This window comes from Microplitis mediator, chromosome 2, assembly GCF_029852145.1.
Source record: "Microplitis mediator isolate UGA2020A chromosome 2, iyMicMedi2.1, whole genome shotgun sequence".
NCBI lineage: Eukaryota > Metazoa > Arthropoda > Insecta > Hymenoptera > Braconidae > Microplitis > Microplitis mediator.
Window position 1 is genome coordinate 26,222,881 of NC_079970.1, and position 15,861 is coordinate 26,238,741.

At 31.4% G+C, this 15,861-nt stretch overlaps 3 protein-coding genes across 7 annotated transcripts in view; 1 reads left to right on the top strand and 2 right to left on the bottom strand.

The window, feature by feature from the left end:
- LOC130663913 (cytochrome P450 CYP12A2-like) overlaps window positions 1-792 on the bottom strand; it is a 36,768-nt gene extending 35,976 nt beyond the window's left edge. For 2 of the 5 annotated variants that reach the window (XM_057463480.1, XM_057463477.1), the window contains exon 1: window positions 8-791. In XM_057463480.1, the coding sequence (XP_057319463.1) occupies window positions 8-209 (202 nt within the window). In that variant the 5' untranslated portion in view covers window positions 210-791. Of the gene's footprint in view, window positions 1-7 lie in introns of all 5 variants that reach the window. The other 3 variants (XM_057463479.1, XM_057463478.1, XM_057463481.1) reach the window with 3 other exon arrangements.
- Window positions 793-1,578: 786 nt separating this feature from the next.
- Window positions 1,579-7,079, top strand: LOC130663917 (pro-resilin-like). Its single transcript, XM_057463488.1, has 5 exons — window positions 1,579-1,676; window positions 4,517-4,794; window positions 5,245-5,451; window positions 6,208-6,426; window positions 6,762-7,079. Exons 2-5 carry the CDS (start codon window positions 4,789-4,791, stop codon window positions 6,990-6,992), a joined length of 663 nt encoding a protein of 220 aa, XP_057319471.1. The 5' UTR covers window positions 1,579-1,676; window positions 4,517-4,788; the 3' UTR covers window positions 6,993-7,079.
- Window positions 7,080-8,385: 1,306 nt separating this feature from the next.
- Window positions 8,386-11,740, bottom strand: LOC130663919 (pro-resilin). Its single transcript, XM_057463490.1, has 3 exons — window positions 11,581-11,740; window positions 9,629-9,898; window positions 8,386-9,395 (listed from the first exon to the last, which is right to left on the bottom strand). The coding sequence occupies exons 2-3, from the start codon at window positions 9,896-9,898 to the stop codon at window positions 9,120-9,122; spliced, it is 546 nt and encodes a 181-aa protein (XP_057319473.1). The 5' UTR covers window positions 11,581-11,740; the 3' UTR covers window positions 8,386-9,119.
- Between the last annotated feature and the right edge of the window lie 4,121 nt (window positions 11,741-15,861).

Sequence of the window (15,861 nt, forward strand, 5' to 3'; positions counted from 1 at the left end):
TTAATACCTATATAAGGTAAAAATTTAAATAAATTTCCGACGATAGGATAAGATTTGGGTCCTGGAATCTGGTGATAGGGTTTGGCTTGTTCCCATGATAATTCTTCGTTTTGAGTGGTTGTGTGCTCAACGGCGGGACAGGCTGCAATATTTGCATAGCTCTTCGCTGAATTGATACTCACCCTTCCAATAACTATCTTCGATGCCATCTCCAATAACTTTTATTCTGCAATGCAAACACGTCCTCTGGTTATGTATAAATTTACTCAAATTATCAAACACATGATCAATGATAACCAACACCCAATTTCAAATAATTATCAGTGTAAACCAAGACACTTGTCTGTCTGTCTGTCTGTCTATTTCTATGTGTCAACCATTTCAAATCTAATTATAACTTGCAATATAATTATTATTGATAATAATTCGATGCACTTTAATGTTTACGTCCGATTGTACACATATGCATTCACTGCTACCCAGTTGTGAAATCACTCACGTAAATCGTATTATATACTATTTATATTTATAGAAATTTTATTCACCTCAATAATTAAATCTGTGGTTTTAGAATAAAATAATTATTTTATGTATAAATATATTACACGTTACGTTGATTAAATTTTTACCACAAAAATAAATCACTTATTTGAATAGTAATTTAATTTGAGCGTAATATAAAGAAAAAAAATACTGTTTATTACTATAACTGTTATAGATAAATGTGTAAGGTCGGGAAAATTACGTTAGTACTGCATCGATCGCGTCATCGCACTGAACTGAGTAGGACACACTGCTATATGCTATATGATATAACAGGGGACAGGATACAGTTGATTAAAGTATCAAGAATAATTTCGCTTTGTGTCAAGTGTACTTATTTTTTTTTTAATTTATTCCACGCTTATCTAAAAAAAAAAAAATTATCTTGTATTGAGCTACTTGCGAACATCTAAATTGTAAATTATATTTGCTTAACTTTTTTTTTTCTCTCTAAAGATAACTGATAAAATAAACGTCAATAAAAAATGGATTTTGTTATTTTTTACATAAAGTAATTACGAATTGCATAAATTCTACTTTATCGTTAGTAGATAGCTCTATTGTTTATTCAATCACCCAGATTATAAAATAACATATAAAGTCCTTGAGAACGGACAATAATAATCAGATGTCAGAATTGTTATCTTTATTTTAATTAATATTTAATTGACGTAAACGAGAGTCAAGGTTTTTCGTTTAGTTAGTTAATTGAATAAAAATAATTTAACAATTAATTATTAGCATACATATATTATCATTTATATATATCTATATATATATGTAGTACACTCTTGATTATTAATTAATGAACCATGAAGGCTTAAATCCAGCCAATAAATTTTTTTTCGCTTGATGTAACCCAGAGTCTTCCGGTAAATTAAATTCTTAAGTATCATATCATGAAATAGTAGTAGACGTGATCCAGACCAGGAAGGTAGGGCAGGCAAAGGCAGACAACGGCAGACAAGGGCAGGCAAGGGAAAGGCAGGGCAGGGCAGATCTCATATCAGTAAACTCTGCACAGTGAGGTCAGAGTGTTGTGTGAGTTGCTTGTGCTGCTGCTGCTGCAGTGTCAGCTATTTAAATGCAACTAACGGACACACATCAGCCAACCAACCAACTAACATGCTACTGTAAGAGACATCAGATACATACATATATATATATTATATTATAACACATGAGCAATTTCATTGCATCTTAATATACTATGTTATTTAGTTTCCCCAATTAAACAGATTATTCAATATATATGTAGTATCTACATTGATGGACACTATTAATAGAGATCGACAACTTAAGCCTTTGGATTATCAAGTTAAGCTAAGCCAAAATATATATATACATCACAAACACGATTATCCGAAGATAAGGATCAGATGCTCTGTTTAAGAGAATATTGGAATAGTTAAGATATCTATACTTATCTCTATCGATAGTTGTTGTTATACTAGTAGTAGTAGTTGATGTGGTTGTAATCCAACGAGATATACATCTGGTTTAGACGTGGATGCTCTACTTGATCATTATAACAGCGTTTAGTGGCTGGTGGTTGTTCAGTCAATAGCTTCTTGAGTTTCCCCTTGAGTTCATCAGAGTTTATCAAATACATAAATTTAATTATTTATCCACGCACGTACTTTCGTTTAGCCTTTAATTAAAATTTTAAAAACTAATAAATTTAAGTATTAATTAAAATTTTTAATTATGACTTGAATTAAAATTTATATTCTTGTTGATTTTTTATTTAAAGAAATTTAGCTATTGTACTATTTTTTAACAGAATTGTTTTTTTTTTCTTGACGTCAGAGGCCGGAAAAGAGATGGGGTTAAGGGATGTAGAGTAGAGGGTTGAAAGGGGCGGCGCTGGTAGTGTATATACGGTAATCTATTCAATGAACAAGTTGCAAAAAGTTTTAATCGTTCATTTCCGACGAATAAAGCCGACAAATTGAAAGGCAAACTAGCAAGTTTGTTACGAATAGAATTCGGTTACGGAAAACTTTAGTGGCCCCGTCGATCTGTCAACATTCACGATACTCTTTCACTTCTTTCCCTCCTCCTCCTCCTTACTTGTTTTTTCTTTTTCATCATCGTCACCGTCATCGCCATCATCATTATTATTATTTTCTTTCCCATCAGCGAGTTTGTAAGACCCGAGAAGAAGTAAATCGATGTTGGATCGCACGTTAACGACTGTTGACGGAAATTCAACAAGGAAAAAAATTTAAATTATCGTCTTGGCACTATTTTCAAATTAAATAAATTACTTGTAAGAACTTTTTCGATTATTAATTTATGAATAAATTATTCTATCATCGTTCGCCAAGTTTCAATTCTGTGTAGTTGCTACTTAACGAAATTTAATAATTAATTAAAAATCATTGATGTAGAAGACAATTAAATGAAAGAACAAGAAAGAACGAGAAAGAAGAAAAGAAAAAAATGTTTGGTCGATAACGTTTGACCTGGTGATGAGCAGTACAGAGACGGTTAAATAAATTTCGACATTCATTATCATCAATCCATAATCTAGTGGTCGGGTCTTAATGCCGAATGTGCTCAGTCTGGTGGATGAGAGTAAAGAGGCCAAAAACGCGAGGAGGCTATTCGCGAGACATACACACGAGGTCACGCTAGCGTATGCACAAGAGGAGGATGTAGAGTTTGCGTGGATATGAAGGGTAAAAGCAATCTTGACCTACGTATCTATGCTAATGAGAATATTAGGTGAATCAACTCTATGTGGATGTATGCTAATATTTTTAACAACTCTCCATACATATTTATTATCCTCATCTACTCAAATAATAATCATAATACAAATCATTATTATTATTATTATTATTATCATTATTGTAATACTGACCATTATTAATTCAATTCAAAGGATTTTTCATTACTTAATAAAATTGATTACTTTCGCTACTACTAAATTTATTATTTCCATCAAGTCAATTCATTTCACCCTTTCTTTTATAAAATATTTTTTCATTCTATAAAGTAGCCTTGAAATAGTAATTTCGAAATAATTGTGCAGTACAAATAAATGAATTTGTATAGACAAAGGTTTAATTAAATTAGTGGCGTAGCGTAAAATAGCTATGTCATTAAGAATAATAAAAGAGGGTTAGTATAAGTAGAATAGTATGTGGAAATAATAGTGGGTATATATGTATATATATATATAGTTACGACCAATGTGTGGTTCGGTCATCTTTGCTTAGGCTAGACATGCTGACAGTAAGAGATTTGATTGTTACAGTTTGCCGCTTACAAAGGAATTCCTGAGGCAACACGAAATCGTCTTTGATGTTCACTAACTACAACATCTACCTCAATGAACATCATAAAGAGAATGTATATGTATATGCGAGTGTGTATGATGTATGACAAGAACGATGATGTTGATAATGCTTTCAATGCTCTAATTCAATCTCCACAGTACAATAGCAATAGCAATAGCAGTAGTAATAGTAATAGTAACAGTAATAGTAATAGAAATAGTAATAGTAATAGTAATAGTAATAATAATAGTAATATATTTAACGAAACAATTTTCATCAGTCAGCAGTGCTACCACTCGAGGATATTATTGTCTCGAGTCGAATAAGTTGGGGCGTTTACTCTCTGTCAGGCATAATATATCTGATGAGTGTTTGCCGAATTACTAGCTGTAATGGTGTGTCTACAGTTTAAGTCCTTGAAGTTAAATTACAAAATTACTGCAAGGCTGAACTGAACTAAATTAAAGTAGGGTGGGGAACAGTATTGGATTATTTATGTATAGAAAAAGATAAATAAATAAAGGATGATGGCTGAGAGTAATAGTCTAATGCCCTCGAGTAATAGACCAACGAATGAAAAAAAAACTCGTGGGTATATATTGCGTATATGTATTGGCCTTGCTCTCGATGTTATGGTTGTCGGTGAGCAAATTACGAAATTACTTAAACCTGGGCGAATTTTATAGAGACGACGCCGTCGCGGTCATCACTCATCATCATCATCATCATCATCATTATCGTCAACGTTTCTTCTCATGGTACCTCATCTGCGGAAGATGAATAACACTTGTTCAAGTACGCGCGGTCTAGGAAGGATGCCCACTTATTCAAACATTCACTTTTGCGCTATATGCAAAACCAAATACCTACTACTATCCCCAAACATCATACTACAATATAAAAGCAGATTATTCCATCATCGAAAAATCAAATCCAATTGTATCTTCACGGCAGTAAGATGAAGGTAAGGATCCTCATCAAATCTATTAAATTCTTTATTATTATTATTATTGTTATTTTTTTTTTTTGCGTTATCGATTGATCATTTGTGGGTTCGTAAATCCTAATTATTATTATTACTATTTTTTTTTTCTTTTCTTAACTCTCAATTATCGGAGGTGTGACTATTAGGGATGAAATCAAATAAGTAAACGGTGTGTGGTTGACTTTAACGTGAAATCTAAATCCCCAAAAAGCAATTAAGAGCAGTGCTTTTATTAACTCTACAATCTAATTCGATCAATAAATCAGTACATACAAAAAGGTGATTTATAGAGTCGGTTAAAAGGGTTAATCGAAAGGTTTTATCCCCATTTATTCGAGCCGCTTTAAGCTCTATTTACTTTACTAGTTGATCAATTACTTAATAAGATGAATATATATTTTTATTTATAAAGAAATAAAATATTTTCAGGTGATAATTATTTTATCAATAGCAACGTCTGTGTCACTGGGAAGTTTGGAGCCGGAGGGTTATAAACCACCACACTCTGCTGGCCAATCAGATCATTATTTACCAGCATCATTATCCTCGTCAAGTCACCGTAGTATTTTACCAAACCAAGGACTAACACCAGAATCCCATTATCTCCCGACGAGTTACCAAAGTCCATCTCAAAATGTAATACCAAATTCTCTGTACTTACCCAGTAGTAACATCAGATCTACAGCTATATCATCATTATCATCTGCTATTCCCAATCGCCGTGTTGGTAATAGTATTGGTCCTAGTGGTAGTAGTCGTGGTGGCCCTGTTGTAGTAGCAATGCCTTCAATGCAATACTTACCCAGTCACCCGTCAATTTCTCGGCAAAATCCTTCCAGCAGTAGTCGTCAATACAATTCACTCGTTCACCGTCCACAAAATCCAGCAACGACGACTACTACTACTACTACTACCATAACAACAAACCTGGATCATCGTATTTCAAACCCACAAGGTGTAACCAATACTGCTCACACACCAACTTTAACATCTCTACACATGTCTAATCGAAATGCTGCTGCTGTTTCATCTTCCCAATATCTACCACCACCACCCCTACCATTACCACTACCACTAGCATTACCATCATCACCGTCATCATCATCATCCCAGACATCCTCATCTACAGTATCTCTGCTACCTACTAGTCAACATTCTGACACATTTATCCAGTCTATTCCAAGCCCAAGCTCAAACTATCTACCATCGGTAGCTGGGTTTAAGCAAAATCAATATCACGGAAGAATCGATCAACCATCATCCACTTCTACTGTTACAACCAGTACATCCTCCTCTTCTTCTGCATCAGCTACATCATCTGGCATCTCCAATACCTATTTAACGCCCAACAAGTTATCTAGCTCATTGTCCGGGTTTTCATCCTTGTCACAGAATAATCAGTACACTGGGGGTGCCGTTGGAGCTGGGGTTGCTAGCGGAGCTGGTGTCATTGGTGTCGTTGGTGTCGTTGGTGCTTCCAGTGCTGGTGGACAACCTCGACAGTCTAACGTTCTCGCCAGTGGAAACATAAATCAACCACCTGGAAATTACTATCCTTCCAGTCCAATCGGGTATCCTGATGAAAGCTTTGCGGGCTACGACATTCACCAAGTGAGTAGTTTCTCCCATCATATACCTTTAATTATTGAACCTATATAAAATGTATAGATAGACGTTAACTAGTAATGCCTTCTATTCAGCAACCAGAAAAGCTTATATTGGAAATCGATACCTGATTAGAAATAAGTGTCGCGACAAAAACACTTAATTCCACTTAACGATAAATCTTCTCTACCGTTGATACTAAAAAATACATTCATTCCCTTGTCTGCTTAAATTCTTTTTAACTCTTCTTAATTACTGATAATAATTTGAGCTTTTAATTTAATAAATAATTCATTTATTTTTATCTTGGTTTTTTATTTATTTTTTTTTTTTTTTCACAGCCATTAGCCAAATACGAATTCGAGTATCGCGTTAACGACGAATATGGAAATGACTACAGTCACAAAGAAAGTAGAAATGGCGATGATTCTACCCAGGGAGTTTACACAGTTTTATTACCTGATGGACGCAAACAAATTGTTCACTACACTGCTGACCAGGATGGTTACAAGCCCAAAATTACTTACGAAGAATCCGCAACTGGTTATGGTCAAGGAGGATATCAGTATTAGCATTCAAATTAAAATTTATTAAGCCATATATAAATAATCTAGTTATTTTTTGCTAGCAATTTATCTATGTACGTGTTTTACATAATTATTAGTAAAATTATATGTGTATCATAGCTAGAAATTAAAAAAAAAAATTATAACTAATGTATGTAATATAAATAAAATTTTTTTATAAAAAAAATATTATGTCGTATAACATAAAAATATTAAATATATATATATGAGTACAAATTGGTTGATAAACTCAGTACAATAGGGAATATGATTGTATGCAAAATCAAGTTGGGATCATAAATCATAATATTACGTATTACACCGCAAGAGGAAGACACTGAGTAAAATTAGTTCACCAATGTTGGTATTTGTATTCGTTAGCGTTTCTGAGAGAGATAACACCATAAATGCAAGATAAATGTGCTTAAATATATATATAATGTATATGTACGCTGCTTTCTCTCTGTACTCCCATTGCTGCTAGAATCGATAATATGTAAATTTTTGTTTTTTTCATTTCTTTTGATTTTTAGTAATTAAAAAAAAAATACAATACTACATAAAAAAATTCTCGCCTTAAAAAAATGGTACTTATTCCGAGAAATTTTATTTTCTTCAAACAAAATGCAATATAAGTCTTTATTCTGAACATCTGATCGGTAACGGCAGCATAAAAATATAGACAATTAACCCAACAATATATCTTAAAATAAATATACATACAATGTTAAAAGCGCGCAAAACATGAATTCTAGTATATTTTTATGGAATATAAAGAAAAGATCAGCTCGTGTGTTATAAATGAGAGCTATATGAATAATAATATTCTAGTTATAAAGATACATATATGTTTATATAGGTCATATGATGCTTTTTATATAAAAGCACAATATTTAAATACCAGTTCATTGTAAAGCGTTGATGAAAGTGCTAAGAGCATGATAGACATAAATGCACTACATACATAACAATGAAAAATTTCAAAGGACAAAAAATATGCTGTTAAACTATTTTTTTTTTTCAAAGGACATACATAGTCTATTATAGTTTCATTACACATGCTGCTGCTACTGCTGCTGCTGACGTCAAACGCATCTGTATGAAAAAAGAATTTTTTTTTGTTCGACTTAAATATTCGTTTGATAAATTAAAAATACTAAAATTAAACTTTATCTCTTGTATTTAAATTTAAAAGCTCCGCCAACTTTATTACATATTTATTATATGAAACCTTAACTGGTATTTAGTATTTGAACAGGATAAAGAGGAAATGGTGAATAAAGATAAAATCATTTTTTATGCAAAATATATTTTATTCATTTTGATATATTTATTTATATAATGTTGAAAGTATAATGATTATTATATTATTATTAATATAGATTTTTTTTTATTAATGTATATATGTATTTATATTTTATAATATTATTATCATTTATTAATATTATCTTTTGATATTATTCAGAATAATGTTGAGCTAGTATTTTACAGCAGGTATATAAATATATATGTACACATTATTAGTGTATATATACTCAACGGTAATCAATCTATGCGGTCGACCATAATTATTAATTACGGCTAATTGGCAAGTTGGCTGTGTATATATGGATACATGGACATATGGATATGGCAATGGGAGTATTGTAAAAGACCAATAGTTTTTCTTTCAATTAATACCATTAAATGGTAATTATTATATATTCGGGCTTTTGTATTAATTTTACATACAGAATACTACTGAAAAAAAAAAATCTATCCTCGGGTTACTATTGATATTATTATTATTATTATTATTATAATTATATTGAAATGTAGAGATCTATTTATAATTGATAATAATAATAATAATGATAGTTATAATTGTTTGAATAATCGATATGCCCTTTTTAGTAGCAGCACTTGAATTCACGTGATAATTAAAAAATTAAATATATAATGGTAAAAAATAATAATCATAATAATAGTAATTAGTGGAGTAAAAAAGAAAAAAAAATGATTGGTCATTTAGTGAGGATGATGCGGAACAATAAGTGGTAGATTTAACAGCAAATGTTTGCGAAAGAAATGGATGGTCCAGCATAACAATAGGCTGATATGTCTGGAGTAGTAGTGTCCGTATAGTACACGAGACTAATAACGATAACCATTGTTTCCGCCTGGGTAACCATTGCCAGCACCGTCGTTTCGGTAACCATTTCCAGCGCCATTGCCTTCTTGCATGTAAGTGACGACTGGTCGGTACCCGTTTTGGTCCGCAATGTATTCGACTGTTTGACGTCGTCCATCGGGCAAAAGAACGTAGTAAGTTCCACGTGTAACATCACCATCACGGCTTTCTTTGTGTCCAAAGTCGTTACCACTCTCAATGTCGTTTACCATGTACTCAAATTCGTACTTGGCTGGAGTCTGTTAAACATTTGTTTAAATTATTTAATAATAAATGTCAGTCATAAAATAACTGATTATCAAAGTTGCCAAGGATAATGATGATGCTTTCATTTACCACTGAGTGAATTTCTGTCAGTGTCAACGATTCGTACAATATTGATTATTCTATGGAATATTGAACATGACATATCACCCTCGCAGATCAAATAATATACATATGTATATGTATGTATGTATCAACAAATACTTACGTCATTATAACCATCATTATATCCGGCGCCGTTGTTACCTCCTGGCGCGCCGTATTGCTGATTTGGCGGGAGGTATTGATTATTTCCGAATCCTCCTCCATTTGATCCACTTTGACCTGATATCCCTCCGGTGCCAAACCCGTTGTTTCTCCGTGGTGGACCGTACTGCTGATCAGGCGGTAGGTATTGTTGCCCCCCGAGTACTGGGGGTTCCGGTCTGGCTGTCACTGCGGTCGCCAGTAGCACAGTTAGCGCGGTTAATGCCAGCATCTGTCCAAAGTGTTTAATTGTTATATATATTTTTTTTATATTCATATTGTGTATCACTTTTCTTTTTTTTTAAATAATAATAATAATATTTGTTGATTTCGTAAGTAAAAGATTCGTAACCGCTACAATAGGTAAAGCTATTGATGTTTGAGAGCACAGCATCACTTAAATAGCATAATACTATTCTTCTTCTCAACAGTGAGTTGTTCGGTATGTAAGAATGTTTGTATGTATGTATGTATCTATATTGTTGAAATTAGGTTACGGAAGAGCACCAGAGATTCTCTGTCGGTCTGCCGGCGTCACTGTCTACTGCCGTCTGATAATAATTAACTTTCCCATTCTGGAACAAATGCAGCCTATGTACGTGTGCTGCATAATGCGCAAACCTCATGCAGGGCGCAAACAAATTATTATTATATCTCTACTATTATGTACATCTTAAAGTGTCACTCTCTAACTATTACAAATAATTATTTTGTAACTTGTTCATACAATTACTTTTATCGCTTTCAATAATATATGATGCAAATCACAATAATAATAATAATAACAACTATTTCGGTATTGTTTTATGGTAAATTAAATAATAAAAGTAATGACGTCATATATATTTATACTGTATAGCTTTTGTATGAAAGTCAACGTATGACGGATTATTATTTTAACAAATGAATGTATAGACAGGAATGTATGTATGTAGGAATAATAATAAAGGATATATTTATATAAGTGTATAATTATTGTTGGCGTATAAATATGAATGGTATTATTCATTGAACACCCGCAGGAGAGTTTAACTGGAGTTTAAAGATGAAAAGAGTTAAATTATGCGCTTGAGTTGAAATAGATTTCTCGTAAAACGCAATAGAGCAAGTTAGATTTGCGTAACGCGATCACGCATCTTTCAGATGCATTATATCCATGATGCTGATGCTGATGATGATGATGATAGTTTCTGTACGCGCACATACACTCATCATTCGGATGATGCTTGCTGATGTGAGAAGCAAAGAGAAGAGCCGCAAGGCTTGCTCCTCTTCTTTTATATATACATTCATATACCGTACATTCCGTATCTACCTTTTGAATATTAAATATTAAATATTAATATATTTCTATACGCGTACACTTGTGGCTTTCATTACGCAATATACAGACCCATCATACTAAATTGCGAGTGTCTTTCTAATCCGATTAGAATCTATGGTTTAATAAACACCACTGATTCTTCAACATATTATTTATTTATATGTCTACTTATTTTTTTTTTATTAATTATTATTACTATTTATTCGGCCAGTATAAATTTTATTTATAATAAACATAAATGGCTAACCAATTATTAATTTAATTTATTTAAATTAGATAAATTTGTTAGGAGCTTTTTTGGGTTAAAAAAATTTACAACTACAAGTGCGTTATTAAAACTTTAAACGAGAAAAAACTGAAATAATTTTATAATTATTTAAAAATTCTCGAGTTATGATTCTACTAATTAAAAAAATTTAATTAGTAATTTTTTTATAAAATGACATTTGCATGTGCAAGTTAAATAAATCAGAAATAAATAGACACACAAATGCGTTTACGAAAAGTTAGTTGACTACGAGAAATACATAAATAATAATTATGAAAAAAAAAAAAAAATATATGTATACAAAAAGCTTTTGACAACTTACCTCGAGGTTGTTTATAATTACAGATTTGAATAAAAAATAAATCTGAGATAACTTTTGTTAGTGAGTAAAGAAGTGATAGAACACGAGTTTTTTTTTATTAAAAAGTTTTCGACTACTCGTTAGTAGTAACTAAATCTTAGTGTGTCTTATGGCGAGATGACTATGGTGCAGAGTGCGAGGAAGCATCTTCTTTGGACGGGTTATATACTTTCGCGAGAGTAGCCCCGGAGGATGATACTCCTCCATTCTCCAATATGTAACATCACGAGCAAGGCCATTGCGCCACCAATTTACTTACGGTTAATCTTACACAACGGGACCGCCACAGTACCTCTGTACCTACATTAGCTACTTAATACATACTGATGATCAATCTATGCATGTGTTTATGTGTGTATGTGCAAACTAAAGCTGTCGATCTTTCGGGGATGATTCTACACAGTATCATAATCATCATCATCATCACCATCATCGTGGTTACGCACGCGTTCATCTCCCGCTAGTTATATGTATATATATATTCTATAAAAAGACCGCGAGAGCTCCTGCTTATTTCATTTATTATATGCTACTTATACTTTTTATGCGCAATAACATATCTCTAATCTTTTTTTTTCTTACATTATATGTACATATGTATCAAAGTAATGAGCAATATAGGCTTCGCTATAAAATTGAGACACCGTCGTTAATCGATCTCGAGTAACCCAGTGGCCCCAAGGAGCCTATCAAAAAGTATATTACAACTACTGCGAGAACAACAACAACAACAACAACAACATAGAAATTGAGAGTTGTATATGGTAGGTATAAAAGCGTTTAAGCTGGTTCGGTTAGGATCAGATAATAAATTAACGTGTCAGTTTACCCGGGGTGTATCGATATTTTACAGCCCGAGTTGTTTCTTTGGTTAATTCATTATACACTTTATTTAACGCGTGCGCTGCTGGATAAATTTAACTAATGTACGCCACGCAATTTTTATTGATTATTATTTTGCGGGGGTCTTATTATTAAATATAATAATGCCTCTCTGATATTTTAAACTTGTTTTCGTGAAGCATGATGATATCTTATTGAGGATGATAAACGTCTATAATAATTAATATAAATAAAAGATTATTGTTTGACTGTTATACGAGCTTATGAGATATATATTTTATTTATTGTTTTTTTTTTTTAATTTTATTACTCTGTATCGTGATTATAAGATATTAATAGTATGTTATTACTGTGAGAATGTTTTAATTTTTAAATTAAATCATTTTGAAAGCATGCGGAAAATTTATTTTATCGGTTTTTTTTTAAACACGCGGTTTGGATATTGTCCAAAATGTTTAATGGTATTTATTAAAGTTGATTGAACAAATTTTTAATTTTCAATTGGAGAGTGAAAATATAAATTGAAAAATAAACCGCTAGAAAAATTGGTTTTTGTATAAAAAAAAAAAAAAAAAAAAAGTTGTAAAAGTCATGAAAGAAGAAAAAAAACCAACAGGTTTCCAATTATTGTTTATTATTTTGAATAAGAAAATTTTTAATTGGCTAAAAAAATGTATACAATAGTTAAATTTAATTGGGTTATTTTTATACAACGATCGAATAATTGTTAGTTTCACATGCGTTACTCAGTCTTGTTATAATTGACAAGTGTTACAATTGAGTTAGTCAGTATACACTATAGTGCACTCACCACTTTTCACCCTCCTCCTATTACTATATATAATTTTCAGCAGTGAGTGTTGTATATGTATGCATTATGTAATAAATATATTTAGTTGTGATTGTCGAGAGGTAAACTGGTTGTTACATGTTCTGTTGGTTGCTACCAAAAGGGATGAATAATTTGAGCTGGGGGTTTGCTCAAGCTTGGGTATATAAATCGTTATGAATTCATAGCAACATGGGGACAAGCTTAATATGTTGTGGCCCATGAATCGCGAGTGTAACCTACAGCTATAGGTATCCCTATTCACAGCAGTTATAATACATGTACAGATGAATGTATATAAAATAAGGGTAGCGGTCCTGTGCTTGGTTTTGGTACAGAGGCTCCTGGGTTTTTGTGGTATATCAAGTGAACCGCGCAATGCGTGACGATGAGTCGCACATAACATTTGTTACTACCCTCGTAAATAATTTGTGAGTTTCCACTGACCTCAACCTATTTTATTGTTTTCCCACCACCTTCATTCAATCAACAATTCAATCAGTTCGTCAGCCTTTCGTTTTTTCATTTCAAATTATACAATAAAAATACAGATTCAAAATTTTAGTCAAAAATAAATAAAAGAAAAGGATAAATTTATTTTATTTTTCACATGAATCGACGATTCAAACTAGTTTTGATTTTTTTTTTTTTTAGCTAACCTGCGACGCGATTTTCAATCTCAAAGTTTTCGCACAATTGGTTAGCGTTTCAAATAACTAGGTTCATTAAATCGAGGTAATTGCATAGTGCCGTTTCGAGGCTACAGCGGCTATAGATTTTATTTTGCCCATCTATTTTTAGTGTAGTTGCAAGTGTATTAAAAAAAGTTTTAAATAACCTTTTTAAGATTATTGCCGCATACAAAATTAAGGGAATTTAAACGGATCAATTTTAGTAGTAGTTGTAAATCTATTATATTTTTTTTTTTTTTAGATATTTCAATACATAATTTAATGTTTAAAAAATTACCTCAATGCATATTGTTGGAATAAAATAAATTCAATTGCTGAGATCTTACAGATGAATAACCGTTGATTTTAATTAGACGGCGGTCTTAAGAAAATATTTGCATCAAGGGCCACTTTGAATTTCATTTCAATCGTATACTTTCAAGGTATTTTTTATTTTATTACTTTTATACAACAAAATTCAATTCTGACAGCAATTTAATGAGCTCCTTCGATTTCTTAAAAACTTTTTCCTTTCATTATTATACTGTACAATTTTAATTCAACTTCGATTAGTTGATAATAAAAAAAGGAAGCCGTATTTTTTTCCTTCCTCATTGAGTAGGAAATAAAATAAAAGGAAATTGCCGGGCTTGGATTTATCTGGTGGTAATATCATTTGAGTGCCGATAAAGAGCATAAATTTAAAGGTGAATGGGTTATTCTGAATATTTTTAAATAAAAAGGGCCTAGATTATTGCGTTTGATTTTATACGCGATATCGTATATACTCCCCTATAACACATACTACCACTTGTTACATAATAAACTATTTGATTTTTTTTCTCTTTCTCTATCCAGCATCCATACTTGGATGCTCACTCGTTTGATGCTCCAGAGAGCCGTTCCCCTTGCTCTTAAATTGCGCAATATACAAACGCGCTTCTCGCCGTCGGAAAAAAATATATATATATACACAAAAGCCCCTATCCTATACATGCAATGATGATGATGATGATGATGATGATGATGATGATACAGATTATACAAAGAGATGAGAGAGTAGGCTTACCGTTCCTGCGTGGGATAGGCTTTTTACAAATAAATTAGAACCATTAATATAGATCTATTCATTCACTCGCTTATACTTTTTGCTTCTTATAATTATTAATTTGAATTATATTTTATATATCCTTTCATTTTCATTTTATCAAAATAATTACTTAATTACAAACAATGCTATAAATTAACTTAATAACATTACATTAACACAGTTTCTATTTTTTTTTAATTATCGTATTTCAAATATAAGTGAATCTATTAGTTATCAAAATTGTAATTCGAATTCAAATAATTACAAACTTTTAATTGTATGTTCTCAATTAAAATAATTTCTGACTAATTTATAACTTTATTAACTTGTCAAGTGTTCAATAAAGTATACATTGGCTTCATGAACAGTAGTTATATAAATTTATTCTATTATTAATAGAATTAATTATCGGTACCTTTAATTGCTACCAGTTTCCGATAGTATTTCAATCAATCTTAAATCTATCAGTTATTATATTAATATACTACTAAAGTATTCAATAACTCTACAAAAACTAGGATCATGTTAATTTTATTTTATAACTACATAAATATATATACAATTATTGATTTCATATGCATATATAATTGTAGATTGCATTAAATAGGTTTAATTTTGTGTTCTGAGTAGCTCTCATTTTTTATTTTTTTTTATTTTAATTTAATTCTTATTTTAATCGCATGAATAAGTGCATACTGAGCTTTATTTTATTTCATATGACTAAAGAATAAGAATAAAGGAAAAAAACAAAGACACAGAAGTTAAAAATAAGAGAGTCCATTACGCAAAGAGTGAGCTATTAGTTAAAG

Bases quoted from the DNA above. Each gene is read 5' to 3' on its own strand.
- LOC130663917 (XM_057463488.1), top strand. The intron at 5,452-6,207 runs GTAATACCAAAT...TCCTTGTCACAG, and splicing joins ACCAAAGTCCATCTCAAAAT to AATAATCAGTACACTGGGGG. The intron at 6,427-6,761 runs GTGAGTAGTTTC...TTTTTTTCACAG, and splicing joins CGGGCTACGACATTCACCAA to CCATTAGCCAAATACGAATT.
- LOC130663919 (XM_057463490.1), bottom strand. From the start codon at position 9,898: ATGCTGGCATTAACCGCGCTAACTGTGCTACTGGCGACCGCAGTGACA. The intron at 9,396-9,628 runs GTAAGTATTTGT...AATGTTTAACAG, and splicing joins ATAATGATGGTTATAATGAC to ACTCCAGCCAAGTACGAATT.